This window comes from Desmodus rotundus, chromosome Y (assembly GCF_022682495.2).
Source record: "Desmodus rotundus isolate HL8 chromosome Y, HLdesRot8A.1, whole genome shotgun sequence".
Lineage (NCBI taxonomy): Eukaryota > Metazoa > Chordata > Mammalia > Chiroptera > Phyllostomidae > Desmodus > Desmodus rotundus.
The window spans coordinates 3,566,123-3,585,418 of record NC_092332.1 but is presented as its reverse complement, the minus strand read 5'-3'; the positions used below and the strand labels follow the sequence as shown (position 1 = coordinate 3,585,418).

General features: G+C 58.9%; 2 protein-coding genes across 7 annotated transcripts in view; one reads left to right on the top strand and one right to left on the bottom strand.

Moving 5' to 3' along the window:
* LOC112313384 (steryl-sulfatase) overlaps nucleotides 1-16,947 on the bottom strand; it is a 113,221-nt gene extending 96,274 nt beyond the window's left edge. Inside the window, exon 1 of one of the 5 annotated variants that reach the window (XM_053917004.2) lies at nucleotides 16,664-16,947. Coding sequence is in view for 1 of the 5 variants with exons in the window: in XM_071220394.1 (XP_071076495.1) it covers nucleotides 5,243-5,259 (17 nt within the window). In the remaining 4 variants the exon portion in view is untranslated. Of the gene's footprint in view, nucleotides 1-3,493; nucleotides 3,548-4,216; nucleotides 4,579-4,665; nucleotides 4,683-5,242; nucleotides 5,550-16,663 lie in introns of those variants that run through there. The other 4 variants (XM_071220394.1, XM_053917000.2, XM_053916999.2 and 1 more) reach the window with 4 other exon arrangements.
* LOC139440588 (pseudouridine-5'-phosphatase-like) overlaps nucleotides 4,156-19,296 on the top strand; it is an 85,721-nt gene continuing 70,580 nt past the window's right edge. For both annotated transcript variants that reach the window (XM_071220399.1, XM_071220398.1), the window contains exon 1: nucleotides 4,156-4,247. In XM_071220399.1, the coding sequence (XP_071076500.1) occupies nucleotides 4,178-4,247 (70 nt within the window). In that variant the 5' untranslated portion in view covers nucleotides 4,156-4,177. The remainder of the gene's footprint in view (nucleotides 4,248-19,296) is intronic.

Here is a 19,296-nt window from a genome sequence, read left to right as displayed (position 1 = left end):
CTGCTTCCTCTCAGCCTCCTGTCCTGGTTTATGTAACAGCAATAATTATAACAAGAATAATTGCGTCGCCCCGTGCCGGGCCCAGGGGGTCACGCCGTGCCGGGCCCAGGGATAGGGAAATGGCGGTTGTTGACAAAGTAGTGTGCCGTCCTCGTCACGGGAGGGCCGGTGGCCACACTACTGTAGCTATCCTGAAACAAGACGCCAGTTCTAACCAAACAACCCATCGCTGTCCAAACTGGCCTCTCGGCACCTGGCTGGCACAAGCACTCTGAGAACTGCTGGGAGCCCCGTGCAGCCTGTGGGGGACTCCGCCTGGCACCCACGCCTTTCCGCTGGGCCAGGGATGTTGGCTACGCCAGGGGATTTAGCCAGACCCCAAACAGAAGAGGGTGAGAGAGAAGAAAGGAAGAGAGAGGGACAGAGGGAAGACAGAAAGAGAAGGCAGGGAAAGGGAAGGAGGGCTGCCCGGGGCGAACGGCACAGCCGGGCCCGCCTCCAAACATAACCGGAGCTGCGGCTCCTCTCCCAAGGCAGCACGTAAAGCAAACACACAGGCGGAAGCGCCGAGAGAGCGAACGACGGGAAAGTTGAAAGAAGCTGAGGCTGTACACACAGCGGCGTATATGCGGCGGGCCCCCTCCGCCAAAGAAAAGCCCCTGGGACTTATTTGTAAAAAGTTGTGCTTTTATTCTCCCACGTTTAAACGTCAGTCACCTCCAAAGGCCTCTCCGTCTGAGGCGATACAGCTATCGACATGGTTTTTCCACTGCTCAAAACACTTTTTGAAGTTGTCCGTTCTGATGCCTTTTAGTGCTGCTGTGGTTATTTTGTTTCACCTTTTCCACATTGGCAAAACGTTTCCCTTGGAGGACTTTTTTCATCCCGAGACACAAACAACAAAAAGGCTCGGGGAGGGATCAGGTGAACAGGGAGGGTGGGGCGCGGGGGTCCTGCCGTTTCTGGTCAAACAGTGCTGCCCACTCAGCTCAGTGTGCACAGGTGTGCTCGTAAACCGCCCATCATGAAATGGGCAAACACCTTCAAAGGCTTCAAAAAAAAATTTATTGGAGACAAACTCAGCCTCTCACAACAATGCCAGCTGGCGCACGGATACAGACGGGCTCCTAGAACACTCGGCACGGGAAGCCTGTACTACAAGGGCCCTGCCCTCCAGAAGACAATTCCATTTTAGGGGGGGCCCTCCCTTGTTTCTCTATTGGTATATATCTAAATCTACCCTTTTTTCTCTTCCAGTAAGTGTCGTGTTTGCGTTTATACGTTGGTGAGAAATTACCGTGTTTTTCTCAGCGCCAAGTGCGCTTTGCAGGCCACCATGCATCAGGTCACTGGATCTTCACCGTGGCACCTAATGTTGTCAAGGAAAGTCAGCGGTGGCCCCTCGGGGAAAACAGTTTTGCAAAAGTAAATTGGGACAGCCCTCCCGGCTGGGTGGCTCGGACGCTGGGAGCGTCATCCCGTACACAGAAAGGTTGCGGGTTTGATTCCAGGTGAAAAGCACATGCAGGCTGAGGGTCGGATTCCTGGTCGGGGGCGCGTGTGGGAGGCAACGGAACAGTGTTTCTCTCTTGCGCTCGCTTTTCCTCCCTCTGCCTCTAAAATGAATGAACACACATCCTCGGGTGAGGACTCTAAGAAGTAAATAAATAAATAAAAAGGATTTGTGGTTTGTGGAAGGAAATCTGTCCCGTCTCTTCATTGAAGCTGCCCACTGCTGTCAGAGTAACAAAAAAGCTAAAAAGCATCTCGTCAGCGGCTGAGAACCCACTAGAGAGAACGCCATTTCATTGCTTTCCGGGCTGGCTTGTGGCAAAGAGGCCTTGGTGTTGCTTCAGTGAGGGGGTCCCGCAGCCTCTGAAGACTGTGGAGAGGGACTTAAACAGGGAGCCACGTCTTCACCCGTTGGTACACGGGTTCCGACCGCATCTCCTCCCCAGTGGCCCCGAGGTTTCGGCAGTTCGGCCCCAGAGAGAGAAAGCGGAAGTCCTCACCGGCACTTTGGTTCCTGTTTGTTAGCAAACGAAATGGATTCTCCTCCAACAGCCAGAGCTACAGGGGCTAGAACAGGGCGAAGGGGAACCTCATCAAGGATCTCTGCCCTGGCACGCCTGACCCCTCCTTCACCCGAAACTCTGTGTTTGTGTAGCTTTTCACCCCATCTCTAGGTGAGTTCACAACCCAGGCCACTCCTAAGCTCCTTCCTGGTACCACCTATGCATCCACTCTCGCAGCTGCTCGTTGCCCAGTTTCGAATTCTTCATCCCGGCCGGGTGCGTATCCCTTTTCAAAACACTCCTTTTCTCTCAGGAACCAACAGAAATGTAACGTTGTTACCGTGAGCAGAAAAACAGCTCTCTGGTTTGTAGATCTATGGGTGTCCAAACAATGGAAAGAAACCGGGCACCAAAGTTCCAAAGGCTCCATCCAGCAGGTGGGCACCGGGGCCCTGTGGGCGCTCCACCCGCATCGGTGGAAAGCATCTGTCACGGGGCGGGGGGGGGGCGGGAATTGTGTCCCCCTAAGAGGCAGGCTGCATTCAAACTGCCCGGACTTTAGAATGTGATCTTACTTGAAGATACAATCTCCACCTAGGTAATCAGCCGGAAATTTGCTCCTCGGGGTGGGTGGTAACCCGTTATGCCTGCTGTCCGTCTCCAAAGGGTAAATTTGGGCACAGAAACGGACACGTAGGAAGAAGCCCATAAAGAGATCCGGGGGCGAGAAGGCCGTGTACAAGCCAAGGAAAGAGGCCTCACAGGAAATGAACGGGGCTGACAAGTTGTTCTGGGACTTCTGGCCTGCACAACTGGGAGGCGAGACATGCCTCTTGTTTGCCCACCCACTTCATGGTCCTTCGGGCCACAGCCTAGGGCATTCTGGGTCACAACCCCTAACCAGCTGATTAATTTCCTTCTATGGGGTTCCCACTTCTCACTGGAGAATCACGTTTGGATCAAATGGGGGACAGTCTCTTCACAAGAACAACTCCATACAAAGATATAAATTAATTGGATGTGCACGGTTGGTAGTACGGAGCTTGGCACGCCTCCTCGCATTTAACATCCCATTTTACACACGAGGAAACTGAGGCACAGAGGTTCCTCTGCCCTGTGTCGTTGAGGAGCTTGCTGAATCCAGTGTACACAGGCTGTGCGTCACCAGCAACACCCACTCACATTTTAAAGTCTCTGGAGCTTTCTCACCTCTGCTTCTTGCAAGCTCCTATCCTGATGCTTCAACGTGCACGTGCAACGAACAGGAATAGAAACTCGGACAAAAATGTATCCCCGAGAGTGGGGCAAAAATGCTTTCCAGGTTGCATTCGCCAAGGTTGGAAAAGGAAGAAAACTCAGCGCAAGCAAAGGCTGACAGCTCAGAAGAAGGCAAAGGCGGAAAGGCATTGAAAAAAATTCTTATTATGTGTCTTTCCTATCAGATTCCGGCCTTGGGGGTTTGCCTGGGGCCAACATACCAGCCAGGATACTCCGGAGGCGCGCTGGAGATGCCGCTGCCAAGGCTGCAGACCCGCACGCCCTGCGCATGCGCCCGGACCCAGCCGAGCCCAGCGGGGGCTCCCGTGACCGAGTACCCTGCGGCTCGCTGCAAAGCCAGCCCGAGCATCTCTGCACCTCTCCCTCCAACACCACCCGCGTCCAGTCCCTGCGGGCTTTCCCTCCTTCCGCACAGCACGGCCTTTCTAAATTTCAGCCGCGCACGCTGCCCCGACCCTGGGAAGTCGGTGCCATGAATGAGCATCCCGGCCCGCGTGCGGGTGTAAAAGGATCGGGGTGCAGGGGGACAAACTTGTCGTGGCCACGGCTCACACGTGAAAAGCCAAGGTGCGCGTGCGCGGGGAGCGCGCGTGCGGGAGCGCCGAAGGGCGCGCGTCCGAAGAGGTCCAAGGGGCGCGTGCACGGCCCACTTCTGGATGCGCGGCCCGAGGGGACCCAGGAGGCGCGTGCGCAATGGCTTGGAAGTGGGGTAAACCAGGGGGCTTAGAGCGCGCACGCGCGGGACCGGCTCGGGGCACGAGCGCGAGAAGGCCGCGGGCGGTGCATGCGCAGAGCGTCTCGGGGCGCGGCCCGTTGGGGCGGGCGGACGGGCGCGCGCGCGCGCGCCTCCGCCCCACCCCCACCCGCCCGGGAACGGCGACACAATGGCGGCGCCCTTGCATGTACCGCGGCCTGTCACCCACCTACTCTTTGACATGGACGGCCTCCTTCTGGGTGGGTAGCCTGCGGCCGCATCCCGCGAGGGCTGTCCGGGGAAGGCGCGGGAAGGGAGCGCGGGCTCTCGAGGCCGGAGGCCGCGGCGGAGCCATACCCGGCACCCCGAGGCCGGCGGCGGGGCCACGTCAGGCCGGCCGCGCGCGGGGCCGAGGCGCCGACGCCGCCCGGGGCACTCACTTCCGGTGACCGCGCCGCGCGTGGGTTACGGCGCAGGAGGGCGCGGCGCTCGGGGGACCCCCGCGCGGGGGGCGGGGAAGAGTTTGCATCAGGCCGCGAGGGCCGCGGGGGCGCGCGCGCGCCGCCCGGCCTCAGTTTCCCCGTCTGCCTGGGGGCCTGGAGGGACCCCCGGGCTGCCTGCCCGCCTGCCCGCCCGCCCCCGGGGCTGCAGGCGCGGGCGCCAAAGAGGTGCACGCACCTTCCCTCGAACAGGGCGTCTTCCAGGGCCTCTGTGCTCAGCCCGCCGGTTTGGGGACATCTGGCAAGGTCTGGAAGGCATTTGGAGTGCCCTTGCTGGAGTGGGGGTTGGGGGGTGCTGTCATCCGGGGGGTGGAGGCCTGCGCGGCTGCGGCTGCTGCTGCTGCTGCAGCGCCTCCCGCTTCACAATGCCCAGAACCGCCCCACATAGCCACCCCCAAGTGTCAGAGTGACCGCGCAGCTGGGCATCACCAGGGAGCCCCCCCCCCCCCCCCCCCCCCGCGCACAGCTGCCCGCTCGGAATGCGCATCTGCGCCCCAGAATCTGGAAGCGTGAGATGCACGCTGAGTTACGCACTTGAGAGACTTTTCGGTCCTGTCTGTGCACTAAACAGCCCCCTAGACGGTTGGCATGGGTCCTACGGTCACCAGCCAAGGCACCTTCAAAGCGGATTCAAAGAAAACGCTCAGTGTATAAAGAGAACCCCCAGAGAGTGCTACCCCAAGCCTGACCCTGTAGCCTCCAGAAGGCTTGCTAGGACTTGAAGGAGGCATGCATATTTTATGTAGAGGACTGACCTGCTGGAGGTGTGCATAGGCGATTCCTTCCTCTCACAGAGTCCGGGAATGCCGGAGGAAATGCTCGCATTGACTAATTCAAACCCAAAGCACCTTGAGTCACAGGGGAAAAGTGACCCGCCCAAGGTCACACAGCTAACGAGCAGCAGAGCCAAGAAAGGAGTCCAGATGGTCTGCTGCAAACTAGAAGGGACGGTCTCATCTTTCGTGGCCAGCACGACCTTGTCCCCGCTGATTGCATGGCCCGGTGGTTCAGTAGTAAGGAGACTGATGTTCTTAAAGGCACACAAATACAACAGCCTCTTTATTCATGGACCCACAGAGAGAAATGATGAATTCCTAAAGGAAAAAAGAAAAATCCCTAGAGAGGTCAGGAGTCGGAGAGAACAGAGCAGGCAGCCCCGAATTCTGACGTGACTCGATTTCACAAAGCTTCTGAGATTTGCAAGGACAGTCGGTGGACACGAATTTCCCTGCTCAGGTGGTCCAGCGGTTACACTGTCACATGCCTTCGCCTCTAATGAAAGGTCCCGAGAACCTAAAGTCTCATGCATTTTAATGCACACCGAGATGTCTCATTAAAATTAAATTTATTAAACCTCTGAATGAGCCTGATGCTTGCTCGGGACTTGAGATGCCATAGCTGTTCCCTGAAGCGATGCAGTGGGACTTCTGTGGCCCTGCCTGCAGGTAGTGACCAGCCAGGGCCTCCCCTTTGCTAGGGCAGACAAGTCGAGCGGTGTAGCTATTGCCTGGACACCAAGAATCGGTGGCATTTGGGAAGACAAGACCCCCCTCTTCCCCACTGGCCATCCCCTGCCCTTTTTCTCCTTTCCTGCCCTGGCTAGTCTTTATCCAAATCTTGAGAAATTTACCTTTATTTATTCTCTCTCTCTCTCCCAAATGTATAAAGCCCTACGCTTTGGAATGTGCTGGTTTAGCTCACTTCATCTGCCCAATTGTGCCTGCTCCAGTTCTTACGTGTGTCCCTGAAGCCATCTGTGGTTGGTGTGACCATGTACCACCAGTTCATAGTGCGTTCTTTTGCAGAAGGTCTGCTTTTGGGGATTTTGGATACATTTCCCCAGGAAGTTCTCGTTCATGTAGCCTCGATACTTCATACCTGGTTGTCTTTTCTTTTTTTAATTTTAAAAATTTGTTTAATTGATTTGAGATAAAAATAGAGAGGCATCAATGTGAGAGAGAGACATACATCGGCTGGTAGCCTCCCATACACGACCGACCAGGGAGGTCCCTGAAACCTAGGTGTGTCCCCGGACCGGGAATCAAACCCCTGACCTTTCCGTGTGCGGGACGACACTGCACCCGAGCCACACCAGTGAGGGCCCGATACCTGGTTTTCAAGGAAGTGAACTTGAACACAGGTCGCTTCATGGGAAATTGTTATGTTGTAGGAGAAGTTCGTGTCATGGGAGGGGAATGAGGAAGTAAGCAGAGATTTTTACGGGAACACCAGAGCGCTTCTGTGTGTCTTTTGAAATGCAGGATGCTCTTGTTCCTGCAAACAGAACACATCTCGGGATTCAATTTTTGTTGACACAAGACAGCAGTTGGCTCTGACCCTCCTGATGCTTTTGGCTTTCCATGCCGTGTAGGGGAAGAGAAGAGAGGGCTGGGGTTACTTCTGAGCCAGGACCAGCTTCGGGAGGGAGAGGGGAGAGGGCCCGTGGTTCGCACTGTGTCAGCTCCTGCCTCGGGGAGGTGATCTGGGCCTGTGGTTCGCACTGTATCAGCTCCTGCCTCGGGGAGGCGATCCGGTTGGCCAAAACTAAAATCGGGAGCTCAGGGGCGGGCTCTTCCCTCTCAAAGACAAGGAGGCCCGTGCCCTGAGCAGCACTAACAGCAGTGACACCACACTAACTTTCCCAGTAGCAACTTTAAAAGGCAAAGGGCACGGATGGAAGTTGAATGGCGTGTTTTGCTGTCTGCCCTGGTACCCAGAGTGCTGCCCGTCAACATCTGTTGAGCACAGAAGGCCCCCGAGGTGCTTCCCGTTGGTGCTGGATTGCAGTCTTGGCAACCGGAGCGTTTCACAGTGCTAGCATGTTGCGGGGGAAAGTACCCACATTCCCAGTGCTCTGCAGCCACACTGGGCAGGGGCGGGGGTATCGGGCAGGCAGGGCAGGCCAGGGCTTTGGAGAACAGCCTGTGGCATCTGCTTCTGGGAACAGTGCCGGGCAGAGGTGCATGGTAAGACTATTCAGAAGCAGGCACTTTGGTACTGGTGAAACGTGGTCCTAACGTAACGTGTTTCCCAGGAGCCTGGTACAGTCATTATGTAGGGTCTTTAAACACTCAGCCAAGAACAATCAGCTTATTTTCAAATTCCCAGAAACTCAGCAGGAAACAAGACAGCTCCGTGGGGGGCGGGACTGGCAGTCTGGATTCCAGTTCGCCGCGTCTCCGTAAATGCACGCGGATTGCAGGATTTCGTGTCACGCAGGGCTTCACCTTCAGGGAGCTCGGGACGCGACCTGCTCTGCCCCTGTCTGCTCGCCCAGCCTTTCCTACCGGCCACATAAGCAGCACGGAGGCCGGTTTGCAAGTGCCTGTGGCTGTGCCTGGGGCCCGGGGTACCCTGTGTGCCCCTGCGGGGGGGGGGGGGGGACAGGGACTCTGCCGTGCTGGGCCAGCTCTTCTCAGTCACGCCCCGTCTGTGGTGGGAATCCCAGCGCACTCCGTCCTGGTGCCCACCTCAGCACAGTGGGTTTCTGTAGGCACAGGAACACCCACAGAGCAGACGACAGAAATAGAATATTATGTAATAACAGCTCCTGCCCTACATTAACTTCCAGAAGAATCCACAGACAGGGCGCAGCAAAGGGACGTTGACAGTTGTGACTATGGGTGCTTCAGTTGTTATTTGTTAGTCATTGTGTGGTTTTCCGTACGAACAACTGTGAACTTGCTTTTCCCTTACCGTGCACACTGGCGTTGGACCCCGTGTAACACCTACGAGGGTTGAGAGGGCAGCCGATGAGCTTTCCGGGGACAGTGGGCTCTTACCACCTCATAGGATTGCATCCGTAGGTCCCCAGAGCGCCTCGGCACCTTTGCAGCAGGGAGAGCCGAAGAAAGGGTCCCTGGGGCCGTCTCCCCGTGCTGGAGGGAAGAACCCTCCCACGCTCCTCCTTAGGGAGACCCTACTGCCTTTGCTCTGTGCGTGGGGGTCCCGCTCTGCATGGCGGGCAGGGGCAGCTGCGCTGGGCCACATTCACCGTCTGCGCGCCCAGGGAACCGACAGCACACACTTGTGTGTGTTTCCCCTTCCTGGGGAAACTTGCTTCCTCCCCCCGCCGCAGAGGACTGGGCTGGAGTTTGCTGGCTAGCTGTGTGGAGCCTAGCAGAGAACATAGGTGTGGAACACCTGTGCTCATGTCGAGGGTCCAGCAAGAGTGGGAGTGAGATGCCGGCAGGGGTGGGGAAAGGTAAGACTAGGCCGAGCCGTGTGTCCGAAAATTCATGGTCCCGAGAGAGCAATCCAGTGACCGGCCGGCGTGGGTCACTGCAGCTCCCTCGGGCTCTGCTCTCGGTCGACCTGAGGCGTGTGAGCCTGACGCCCACGCCTGTGGTCAGTTCGTTAGTCAGCGGTCTGTGGTCCGCAGCTGCTCCTGGGCTAGAGCACGTTGGACGGGAGTGAGACCTGAATGGCACAAGGGCGCAGCGCCACGGAGGAGTCCTGTCCAGCTGGCGTCGGGACGCAGCCTGCCGCAGAGCGCTGCCCGGGCAGGCTCGCGGGGCCTCTGCTCCCGTCCGTGTCCCTGCCTCGTTCACCCTCCCGTCTGCCTGTACGTCCCTGCCTCGTTCACCCTCCCGTCTGGCTGTACGTCCCTGCCTCCTTCACCCTCCCGTCTGCCTGAACCGGGAGGCGCAGCCTCGCAAACAGGATGTCGTCATGGGGGCGGCCCTCACGTTCCCCGAGGGACCCGGCTTCTTTTCCTCGCTGTGCACTTGGAAAGCTGTGCTGGGGGATCCATCCGCCCCTTCTGTCTGTCTGCTCAGCGGCCGTTTACTTCGATTATGGTTTGGCATCTGTTTTCACTGCTGTAACTTCGCTCTCAGCTTCGCTCCGCCGTTTGTCGGGTGGAGGCGCATTTAATGCCAGCAGAAAGAGCCGGAGAGATACCCTCCCCCGCCCCCGGCGATGTCCCCCGACACTACTCGTTACTTAGATGCCCAGGTGCCCGGTCACTTCATAGGACGAGACATTTCAACAGTGATCGCTGCACAGCCCGTGGCTGCAAGGTCCCACGGTGCCACCCCAGCACGCGTTTCGGCTGAAAATAAACTTTCTGCTGTCAGGTGTACGAGAATCCTCCTGAGGAGTCGTCAGGGCAGCTGCTGCTCTGTTAACGCCGTCACTGATCTCTGGTGCCACGGGAGCGGTGGCAACCTCGGCTGTGCCGGGCAGGCATCTGGGGTTTAAAATTGCCTGCGGGGCGCCTGACAAGAATGTTCCCCAAAACATCCCGGTTGTGGCGCACCAGCATTCCCGCCTCACACACGGCCTCCCGCCTCGCCTCTGGCACAGCCATCAGAAGGACAGCCACGCTCACGCCTGGCCCCAGGTCCTTGCCGCGCTCCGGCACGTGATTTTGCAAAGGAGCTCTAGTCCTCCGCGTGCACCCGGCAGCCCTGCTTGACTGCGTTCGTGTTTCTGATTAGATGCAGGGACATAATGCCCCAGGCAGGGAGCGAGCGGATGGCGCTCCTGCACGGTTACCCGAAGGACTTCACGCCACGATCCAGTTGCATTGATCCTGGGGAGTAACCGGCGTGGTGTGCCCGTCTTCATATTTGCCGCGTGCCATTCCTAGTGACGGGCTGGGACGCGTCTCGGGCCCTGACTGGGAGGCCACTCGTCTAGAGCACCTCTTCTTCGTGCCGTAGTTGGGGGTGGCGTGCAGGACCCTGCAGGCCTCGCTCGTGCCTTCCCGTCAGGATGACAAGGGTCCTCCTGGGTCCTGGTGCCTCCCGCCTCGAGGGACGGGGCGCTTGCTCCTTGTCTTGGGCACGTCCGCTGTCGTTGCTCCCTTTGCCCTCTCCCCCTAACGCTTGTCTGCCTCAACACGAAGCGTGCTGACCCTGTCACTTGAACGAAAGCAGGAAGGCTGCTTCAACCCTGCGCGCTGGTGGCGACTCTGCGGGCGAAGGCAGCTCTGCTCACAGGCTCACCCTCAGCGGCAGGGCCCCCTAGGATGTCCCTCACTTCCATTCTCGGGAGCCCTGGGCCCTAAACCGGTCCCTGAACACTTTCCAAGGGAAAGAGCATCTGTGTGGATATAATAACCGTCAGCACCGCCTGTGGTGTGTCTGGTACCCCCTCCCGGGTGCTGGTTCCGGGGGCTGAAGCCGGGGCTGCTGGGGGCTGTCGTCCAGCTACAGTGGGGTGTGCGTTGGAGCACGAAGACATGCTTTGTCCTGCCGCATTATCATTTATCTGCGGGGGTGACCCAGTTTCCTCGGGGTCCTGGAGGCGGGCTGGAGGCTCCGGGTGCACCTCCCAGGAGAGGGGTGTCTGCAGCTCCCGGCCCAGCTGTAGGAGTCGCTCAGGTGCAGGAGGAAGACGCTGTGGTGGGGGAAGCTTAGACACGCCGGGAGACCTCCACGGGGGCCGTGGCACAGGTTGCCGGTCCTGGGGACGGTTCCAGGGTGAGTGCCGCAGACCAGTGCCAGGCGCGCTGCGGCCTTCGGTGCAGAATCCCCAGGGAGCGAGCCCCCACTGGGGGCTCGGTACCGGTGGGCCAGTATGCCCGGGCAGGGCGGGAGCAGCGAGCGGACCCCTTGTGTTCCGGCGGCCCCTCGCCCACGCTGCTTTTCCCTGCCCTGCGGCCGGGAGGAGAGAGAAGCCACAAGAGGACAGGGGAGGGGGTGGTGTGTGCCCTGTGATCTTCGAGACTCGTTAACCCCTGGTAATGAAATGGTGGGCTCCGCCTAATTGCATCCTGGCACCTCCTGAGCGGGGACTTGCCCTCTGTAATTATCTTCAAAGCAGTGGTGGCCGGAACGGCCGAAGGCCAAGGACGGGGCCGTGTGTCCGCGTGAGAGCCAGTGTTCAATGCCTCATTTCCCCTGCAGGAGCACCGGGCCGGCTGCACTTAATCGTGGTCACACTGAATAAACAGTTGCCATTTAGAGAAAAGTCGTGGTGGGGACTGGAGCCGGGAACGTCTAATCTGATAGAGACTCCTTGATTATTCCTGCCACGGGCGCCGTGGGCCCTGCTCCTCCGTCTGCGTGGCGCTCAGGTGGCCATGGACTGGCACCCACTGGAGCGCGCAAACGAAGGGCCGCAAACCGTTCAGGTGTGTGGTGCCCCCACGGTGGGAACAGGCTTCCCCAGACGGAAGTATTGTACACGCACCACACCTGCGATCAGGAAACCCTTCGCGCACCTGCAAAGCGGCCTGATTTCCAAAGGGCCCTGCCCTCCTCCTCCACGGCATCCTGGGTAGCAGCTTGGCGTGCCAGGAACGTAATTCTGTCCCCAGGCCGTGACGCTGCTCTGCCTGAGCTGCCCTTGGGTGCCAGCCCTGCCTCACCCGGCTATTCTGTCGCAGCCGACCCGCAGGCCTGGTGGTCACATCTCTGCAACATCCCTGTCCCATAACTTCTCAGGTGGCTGCTGTACCCCTTCCTTTCAAACCCTGATGAGCTGCTAACGTTGGAGGGTCAGGGTGTCCCTGTTCCCGATCACCCAGTTTTTTTCTCATTCAGTTCAGGAATCTCGCAGATTTTCACTGCCGCTGTTAAGAGGCCGTGGCGGTGTTTGAGTGCCTGTAAATATTTATCACCCTAAAAACCCTTGTGCCCGGTGAGCCGTGTTTGGAAAGCTGCACCGTTTGGGCCTCTGTCCACCGCCTCCCTTGACTGAGCGAAGCAACGCGACTTTTTGAGTACGCGGAGACCAGTTCTAGTCTAATCAGTGCCGTTCCTGACAAGGGTGCTTGTAAAGTGCGCCTGACAGTCCCAGCAGAGTCCCCGCAACGTCACCTTAAAGTGCCGGTGCAAACTAGCAAAGTGTGCGTGGAAAAGCTGGTCTGTGCAGGCAGCATTGCTACCCCAATAGGCCAAACTCAATCCACGAGTACACGCAATGATACCTACCACACTCCCAGTCACTGCCCGTCCCCCCACGGACATCTCTCTCAGTGTTGTGGGGCTTGAGAGGGGGCCTGTCCACTAAGGAGCGCCTTCTCCTGCCCCCCAGCTGATTCGCTTTTGCATTTCTTAAGCTCTGTGAATGTCGTTCCACCCCAATGCGGGTAGTCTTTGAGTGTGCAAGAGTTCTGCATTTTCCATCCTATTTCTCAGGTGCACCCAAATCCTAGGGAGATGGCTCTTAAACAGGTGATGAAGGTAAAAATGAGGTCCCCAGGGTGGCCCTGATCCCACAGGACTGGGGTCCTTGTAAGAAGAGGAGATGGGGACACAGACACCCCCAGAGGGACGCCCGTGTGAGGACACAGTGGGGAGACGGCCGTCCACACGCCCAGGAGAGAGGCCTCAGGGGGAGCCAGCCCTGCCCGCCCCAGAATCGCTCATGTTACTCCTGCTTTTGCAGTTGAGATTCTGCCGTTCTTGTACCGCGACCCTCTCAGAGACACCCCCTAATACTGTAGCGGAAGGGCTGCTCATGACTGGACGTCCTGGGAGGGGTCGCTGGAGCTGTTCCTCTCTCTGGAGCTCAGAGCACCTCCTGCATTGCACAGTGACGTGCTCCAAGCTCCATTGAAGGCATCCCTTCCTGCGACACCGTCCGGCAGACCTGGGGCCCCGGCCAGCTGACCTGGGAGGGCTTCGTGGTCTGCACGGAGGCAAAGGCATGTCCACCTACAGCGCTCCGAATCTCTCTCTCTTACGTTGGAAAAGAATTGACACCGTGACATGCACCCAACAGAAGTGTCGCGGAGGGCCAGTCTGAAACGGCAACGGGGAGACGCCGTGGTGAAGGAGACCTGCACCCCTGGCGTCGATCTGGGGCCGGGAAAGGGCTGAGGCCACCATGCCTTCCATCGACTGGTGGCCACCCTGGGCTCAGTCCCAGACATTGTCTGTGTGTCTGTGTGTCTGTGTGTGACCTTCAGCTGTTTCCCCACGTGTGACTGAAGCGGCGAGAAAGCCTTACTCTTGTGTTTTGTGTTTTCAATCCGTTGGAACGTCACTGTACAATTAGAAAAAGGGATGGTTGAGGACGTTTCTTACTGTGTTCGTTTTCTGCTGCTGGGGTCGCACGCTGGCGGATACTGAGGGGCTTAGGGCAATGCAAACGTGTCCCGAGGCCTTCCTGGACATCAGGAACCCCACATCTGTCTCAGGGCTAGTCCAGTGAAGGGCTGGTGCCTTCCCTGTGGAGGCGCTAGGGGAGAATCCATTTCCTGGTCTTTCCCGCCTTCCGGCCTGCGTTCCTTGCTCACGGGCGCCTCCCTTGTGTTCAGAGGCAGCAACCCCGCATCTCTCAGACCCTTGCTGTTTAGTTCTGCCATTCGTAGCCACCGGCTGCCCTGTGCACACAGCTTTGTGGTCACGACACAGGTTTTGGTAGCATTTTCATTCATGCCAAAGCGTCTTGTAATTTCCCCTTGAAATCATTCTTTGTGCACTCCCTAGTTAGGTGTGTGCTCATTCCTTTTCACGATTACGAATTTCCCTAACTTTTTCCCGATACAGACTTCTGATTGCGTAACTGCTGAGCAGGGATGTGCTTTGTATGACTTCAGTCCCTTGTACACTCGACAGCGCTGGTGCCGTGGGCCCGTGTCGTCTTTGCCCAAAGCAGCGTTCCCGTGCAGAGGAGGAGACGTGCGTCTCTGCAGGGCCGGGCGCAGCGTGCGTGCACGCCTGCGAGGGAGGCTCCGTGCTTTGGGGTGTGGGAGCTGTTCGGGGCTCAGACCGCAGCTTGTACTTCCTTGTTACCGCTCTGTCTTGTTGTTCTGCCTGTGTGCATGGGTGGTGTGGAAGCTGCTGCAGCCGCTCCGGCTGACTCACCTCAGTCTCCCTGCAGTTCCACCAGCGTCTGTGTCGTGGCGTCCAGCCCTGTTAGGTGCCCGGAGCTGGTGCTCTGCACGGGACGCCCTCTGCAGCAGTGGGACGTGTTTCTGCGGTGCTCCTGGTAACGCGTGTATCTAAGTCTGCCGTGACACAGCCTGGCTGGGCCTCTTCGGGGTGCTGTTCGCATGCTGACCTTTTCTGTCCTTTCGCTTTCAACTTCCCTGTTGGTAACATGGTCTTTCTTTACTTTTAGAGATGGGGGAAGGAGGGAAAGAGAGGGAGAGGAACGTGGATCAGCTGCCTCTTGCGTGCCCCCAGCTGGGGACCTGGCCCGCAGCCCAGGCATGGGCCCTGACTGGGACTCAAACCAGTGACCTTTCGGTTTGCAGGCGGGCACTGAGTCCCCTGAGCCACGGCAGCCGGGGCTGCTTTCACCGTCTTTGCCCCTTCAGTACAAGGCGTGTGTTGTGGCCACCTCGTGGTTGCATTGTATGACTTTCCCCCAGTCCATCTTGCTAATTGTTACCTTTCCACTGGGGTGTTGAAGCGTTTACTGTTGAGCCTCGGATGACGTGGGGTTAGGGCACCGACGCCCAGCCCGTGCCGTGGGAAGAAGCCGGACTGGTCGATCACACAAGCAGTCGGTGAACATGTATGTCGTGTGTTACATGTGTGATGTCCGGCAGTGTTGCCATCGTACTGCTCGCTGAAGCGCGCCCACGCGGGCCGTGCAGCCCTGCCGTCGACACGCATGCTGCTGTCGCGGGGGGCTCTGTCTGTGCTGCCGCTGTCAGTCAGCTGGGCTTCCTGTGCCCTCCCGACCCTTGTGCTCCACATGCCTGCTTGTCGTGTTCCTTCATTCCTGCAGGACCGCCCTCTGACGTGCTAACTGGGTGTTGCCACCCGCGCCTCGTGTCATTCTCTGCTTGTGTCTCTTACCGCGTGTATCTTCAGTTGTTTTCTCAGCGGCGGTTCTCAGGGGTGCGGCCAACATGGCACTCGAGTCGGCATCGATACCAGCCAGGGCTGTGTAACTGGGACGTGACGCTTCCATCCTGTGTCACTGCTCCCCCCCTCCCCCAGTCCCGTCTTCATATACTGCACGCACCTTGGCGGCAGCGACGCTTAATCGCTGCTGCATGAACCTGACCTTCAAATGAGTGGGAACCGAGATTCAGCCACCGAAACCTCGCTCAGCCTGTTCCCTGTTTCCAGTGGACAAAACCAGCCCCGCTCGGGCACCGTGAAGGCCCTGAGAACAGTACAGGGCCCCAGAGCGCTCGTTCTCACGGCATTGGAAAGTCACGGGCGCAGTGGGGAAGCACTGCCACAGCCATGTGCAGCCGCTCGTGGGCGAGCGAGCCAGAGACCTTCCTGTGCAGCGGCTACTGCATTTTTAGTGTGTGCGACCTTTCCAGAAGTAAACACCGGTGATTTGGGGCTTCAGTGCCCCGTTCAAGGGAGAGCCTGCTTTGGTTGGCTGCGGCCTACTCAGATACTGAAAATGACACGGGTGGAGAAGGGAGATGCCTGCCAGACCATAAGCATAAGGAAACTACAGCAATCGGGTCAGGTGTTTGTGACCGGGAGATGTGTCTTTGGAGAAGGTCCCCTCTGGGTCCCCTCACCCTCTGTCCCTGTCACTGGGTCACGAGGGCCGCACGCTGCGTAGGAATGACCACATCTGTGAGCGTGCTCCCTGCCCACGCCTTCTGCGTAGACTTGGGTTTGCGAGGGGAGGGAGGAGCTGTGTCCCCTGGCCGGCCCGGGCCCCCCCCGGCCACCCGGGTCCAGAGTTGGCTCTACACCGAAGCTGTGGCAGGGTGCCCTGCGGATGAGCCCAGGTTCCAGACCGGGGGGTGGGGGGGGTGGGGGGGGGTGGCGGGAATGCGATCCCATAGAGGATGTGAGCCCTCTGAGACCCAACTCGACCCATGTGCACGGGAAGCTGAGACGGGAAGGGCGGCAGGAAAGGGAGAGGCCGTGGGCGGCAGGGACTGGAGCAGAGGACTTGGAAAGCTTCTGGGCACGCGAACGCTGGCCAAGCTGGCCTTTAAAGGGACGACGACTCTGCACCCACCAGTGCGCTCCGGAAAGCACCCCTCCCTTCCGGCTCTGTGCATCAGCGTCTTGCCCAAGTGCACGCAGAAGCGTCCTGTCAGCCCCCTTTCAGCCCCACACCGGCAGGGCTTAGGACTCACTCTGTTGGACAGCTTAACCTGAGCACCCTGCAGCTCCTTCAAGGTCACACATACAGGTGACACCTCTTCACCCTCCCACCGCCGTCCTGTGGCCGCAGGAGGCCCGCCACCCAGCGCGCCGAGCAGTGGGACGGGCCCATTGGGCAGTCCCCAGCACAGACCCTCCCCGGCCCACCGCCTCCCCCCTCCGGCTGCCCCGGCCACCTACCTGTGGGTCCTTTCTGTCTGAGGATTGTGCTGCCTCCATGGGCCACTGCCGGCACCCCTGGGAGCCCGGAGACTGCTCTGCTCCTAAATCATGCCTTCCAGCCCACCTGCCCCTTAATTACATGTGAGAGGGGCGTGGAGCCTGCCGGCCCCAGGGACCAGTAGGCGTGGAGCGATGAGCCTGGACACAGTGTGGTGGAAGCAGCGCCGTGCCCGGGGCTGCGTGTCAGAGTGTGAAGCGTCCCTCTGGACAGGGCGTGCGGTCCTCAGCGTGTTGGCAGGCGGAGTCTGTGGGCGGCATGGCGTGTTTGCGGACCTCGGGACGCAGCTGGGTGGAGGCGGTGATCCCCCCCTCCCGCCCCCCACCGCAGCACAGTGGGGACTGCGGGCGTGGCTGCCACCTTGCGTGGAGGTGTGTGTGGCCTTCAGCTGCCCTGTCCCTGTGCGCACAGTGTCACCGCCATGACACACGTAGCTGCTGGTGTGACATGCTGTCATCGTCACTCGTGCCACCACGTCGTCTAATTTCCTTCTGCACTTACTCCTTCGACCATCGGATAGTCCGGTGTATATCCTGTGATTTCCGCATGTTTGCACATTTTCCCAGTGTTCTCCCTTGCTGATTTCTCATTTCCGTTCATTGTTGAGTGCGGGAGGACTCTGTGTGATCTGAGCCCCTTGGAAAATTCCCTGGGAGGCCACGTCCACGCTCCGGGGAACGCCTGCCTCCACCACTGGAGTCCGCTTCTGTCCCTGCCCCCCCAGGCCTGCCCTCTTTCCTCTGCCACCCCCAGTGCCCCACCCCACCAGTCAGCATCTGAACCTGGGCAGGCGGCCCGCACGTCCTAGACCTGTCGGTGGGGTCACGTAGCGCGCCCCCTCGGTCACCCTTCATTCAGCGAGCACACGTTTCTTTTCAACTCGCCGTGTCATTGCACACACCGATAGTTTCATGTCTTCTTATTGCTAGTGGCTGTGCCCTAGATGAATACTTAACGTTTGAAGAAACTGCTAAACTGTTTGGCAAAGTGTTTTCGTTGTTGTTGTTGGATTGTGTGTTAGTGTCTTACGGCTGCCGTAACAAACTATCACAAACCTCATGTGTAAAACAACATACATTTATTAACATACAGTTCTGGAGGCCAGAGGTCCAGCATCAGGCGTGATGGGCTCAACTGAGGTGTTGAAAGACCTGCCTTCCTCCTGGACGCTCTGGAGCAGAATTGGTTTACTTGCTTTTCTCAGCTTCTGGGAGCTCTGGCGTTCCCGGGGCCACAGTGTTCCTGGGGCACCGCCTCACTCAGCCTCAGCTCCTGACCTTCATCCCCCCCGACTCAGGCCCTCCTGTCTCCCCCGCTCTCAGACTGACCCTGGTGACTGCCTGGGACCCACCCAGGTGCTCAGGACAGTGTCCCCACCTCCTTCCTGCATGCCCACCTGCAAAGTCCCCTGTGTCCCGTAAGGTGCCGAACTCACAGGTGTTGGGGCCCGCGGCGTGAGCATCTCTGGGGGGCTGCCACTGGGTCATTCTCGTCATCGAGCTGCGCAGCCTGGTTCTCTGTTCTGGATGGAAGTCCCGTGTGTGTGCCTGTGTGTGTGTGAGTGCTGTAAATGTTTCCTCTCACCCCGGGGCTCATCTTCGCTTCCTGGGAGGGGCCCTGTCATTTCCATCAACGCGCCCTCCTCTGCGTGATGTGCTGCGGCCCGTGCTCCCTGTGCTGTGTGCGTGCAGGCTGCCTGCAGCCCAGGGCTCCGCAGAGGCTCTCCTGTGCTTGCTCTTCGCGTTTCGTGCTTCTGGTCGTGCATTGCAGGGTTACGATCTTCAGAGCCAGTGTTCGTTTTCCCGCAGTGTCCAGATACATGTTCCTACAGATACGTGTGACCCAGCAGCATTTTTGTCTTGCAAATCGTCTTCTATACCTCGGTGGGGTTAGCAGGAAAACGCTGTTAGACCAGCGTCCACGCCTGTTCAGGGGGATCCTTGGTAATACCAGTGAGTCACGCTCAGGCTAATCGAAGGTTTTAGCTTACCAGCGCCCACTCTGCTACATCATCATTGCCGATCTTTCTGTGAAGCCGTCACGTTGACTGTTGTCTGCAGTGCAAACCAGCTTGCAGCCAGCGAGCCGTCCGTGAGAGACTTCGAGGCTTTCCCGCCGAGCGTGCTGAAGCGGCACGCTGCTACCTGCAGCCAGTATTCTTGGGCTCACACTTGCACGCTTGCGAACGACTCATCCCAGTCGTTCACGTCCCTCCACACCAGGAAGCCGGGAAGCACCGCGGGGTTCACGCAGGTTCACCCGAGTGCTTGCATGGCCCAGGCTAGGGTGCAGACCGTCTCTCTCACGTGCGAATCCAGCCCTTTCTCCGCATCGGGTCCGACTGTGCCCTCTCCTCTCTCCCTCCCAGTGGGATGATACATACCTTCCTGCTGCCCCCGCAGTGTCTGGGGCCTTTGGCGCACACACTCTCTCAGTCCACAGAGGTGGTTGCTTTGGCAGGAGCACAACCGCCGGGGCCAGCTGACCCTGGCAGGAATGTGCCGGAAGCTGCTCTGAGCCAAGGCACACCGCCGCGGCCGGGTCAGGGCTGTGTTCCCCGTGCCTCGTGCCAGGGACCTGAGAACGGCACTCA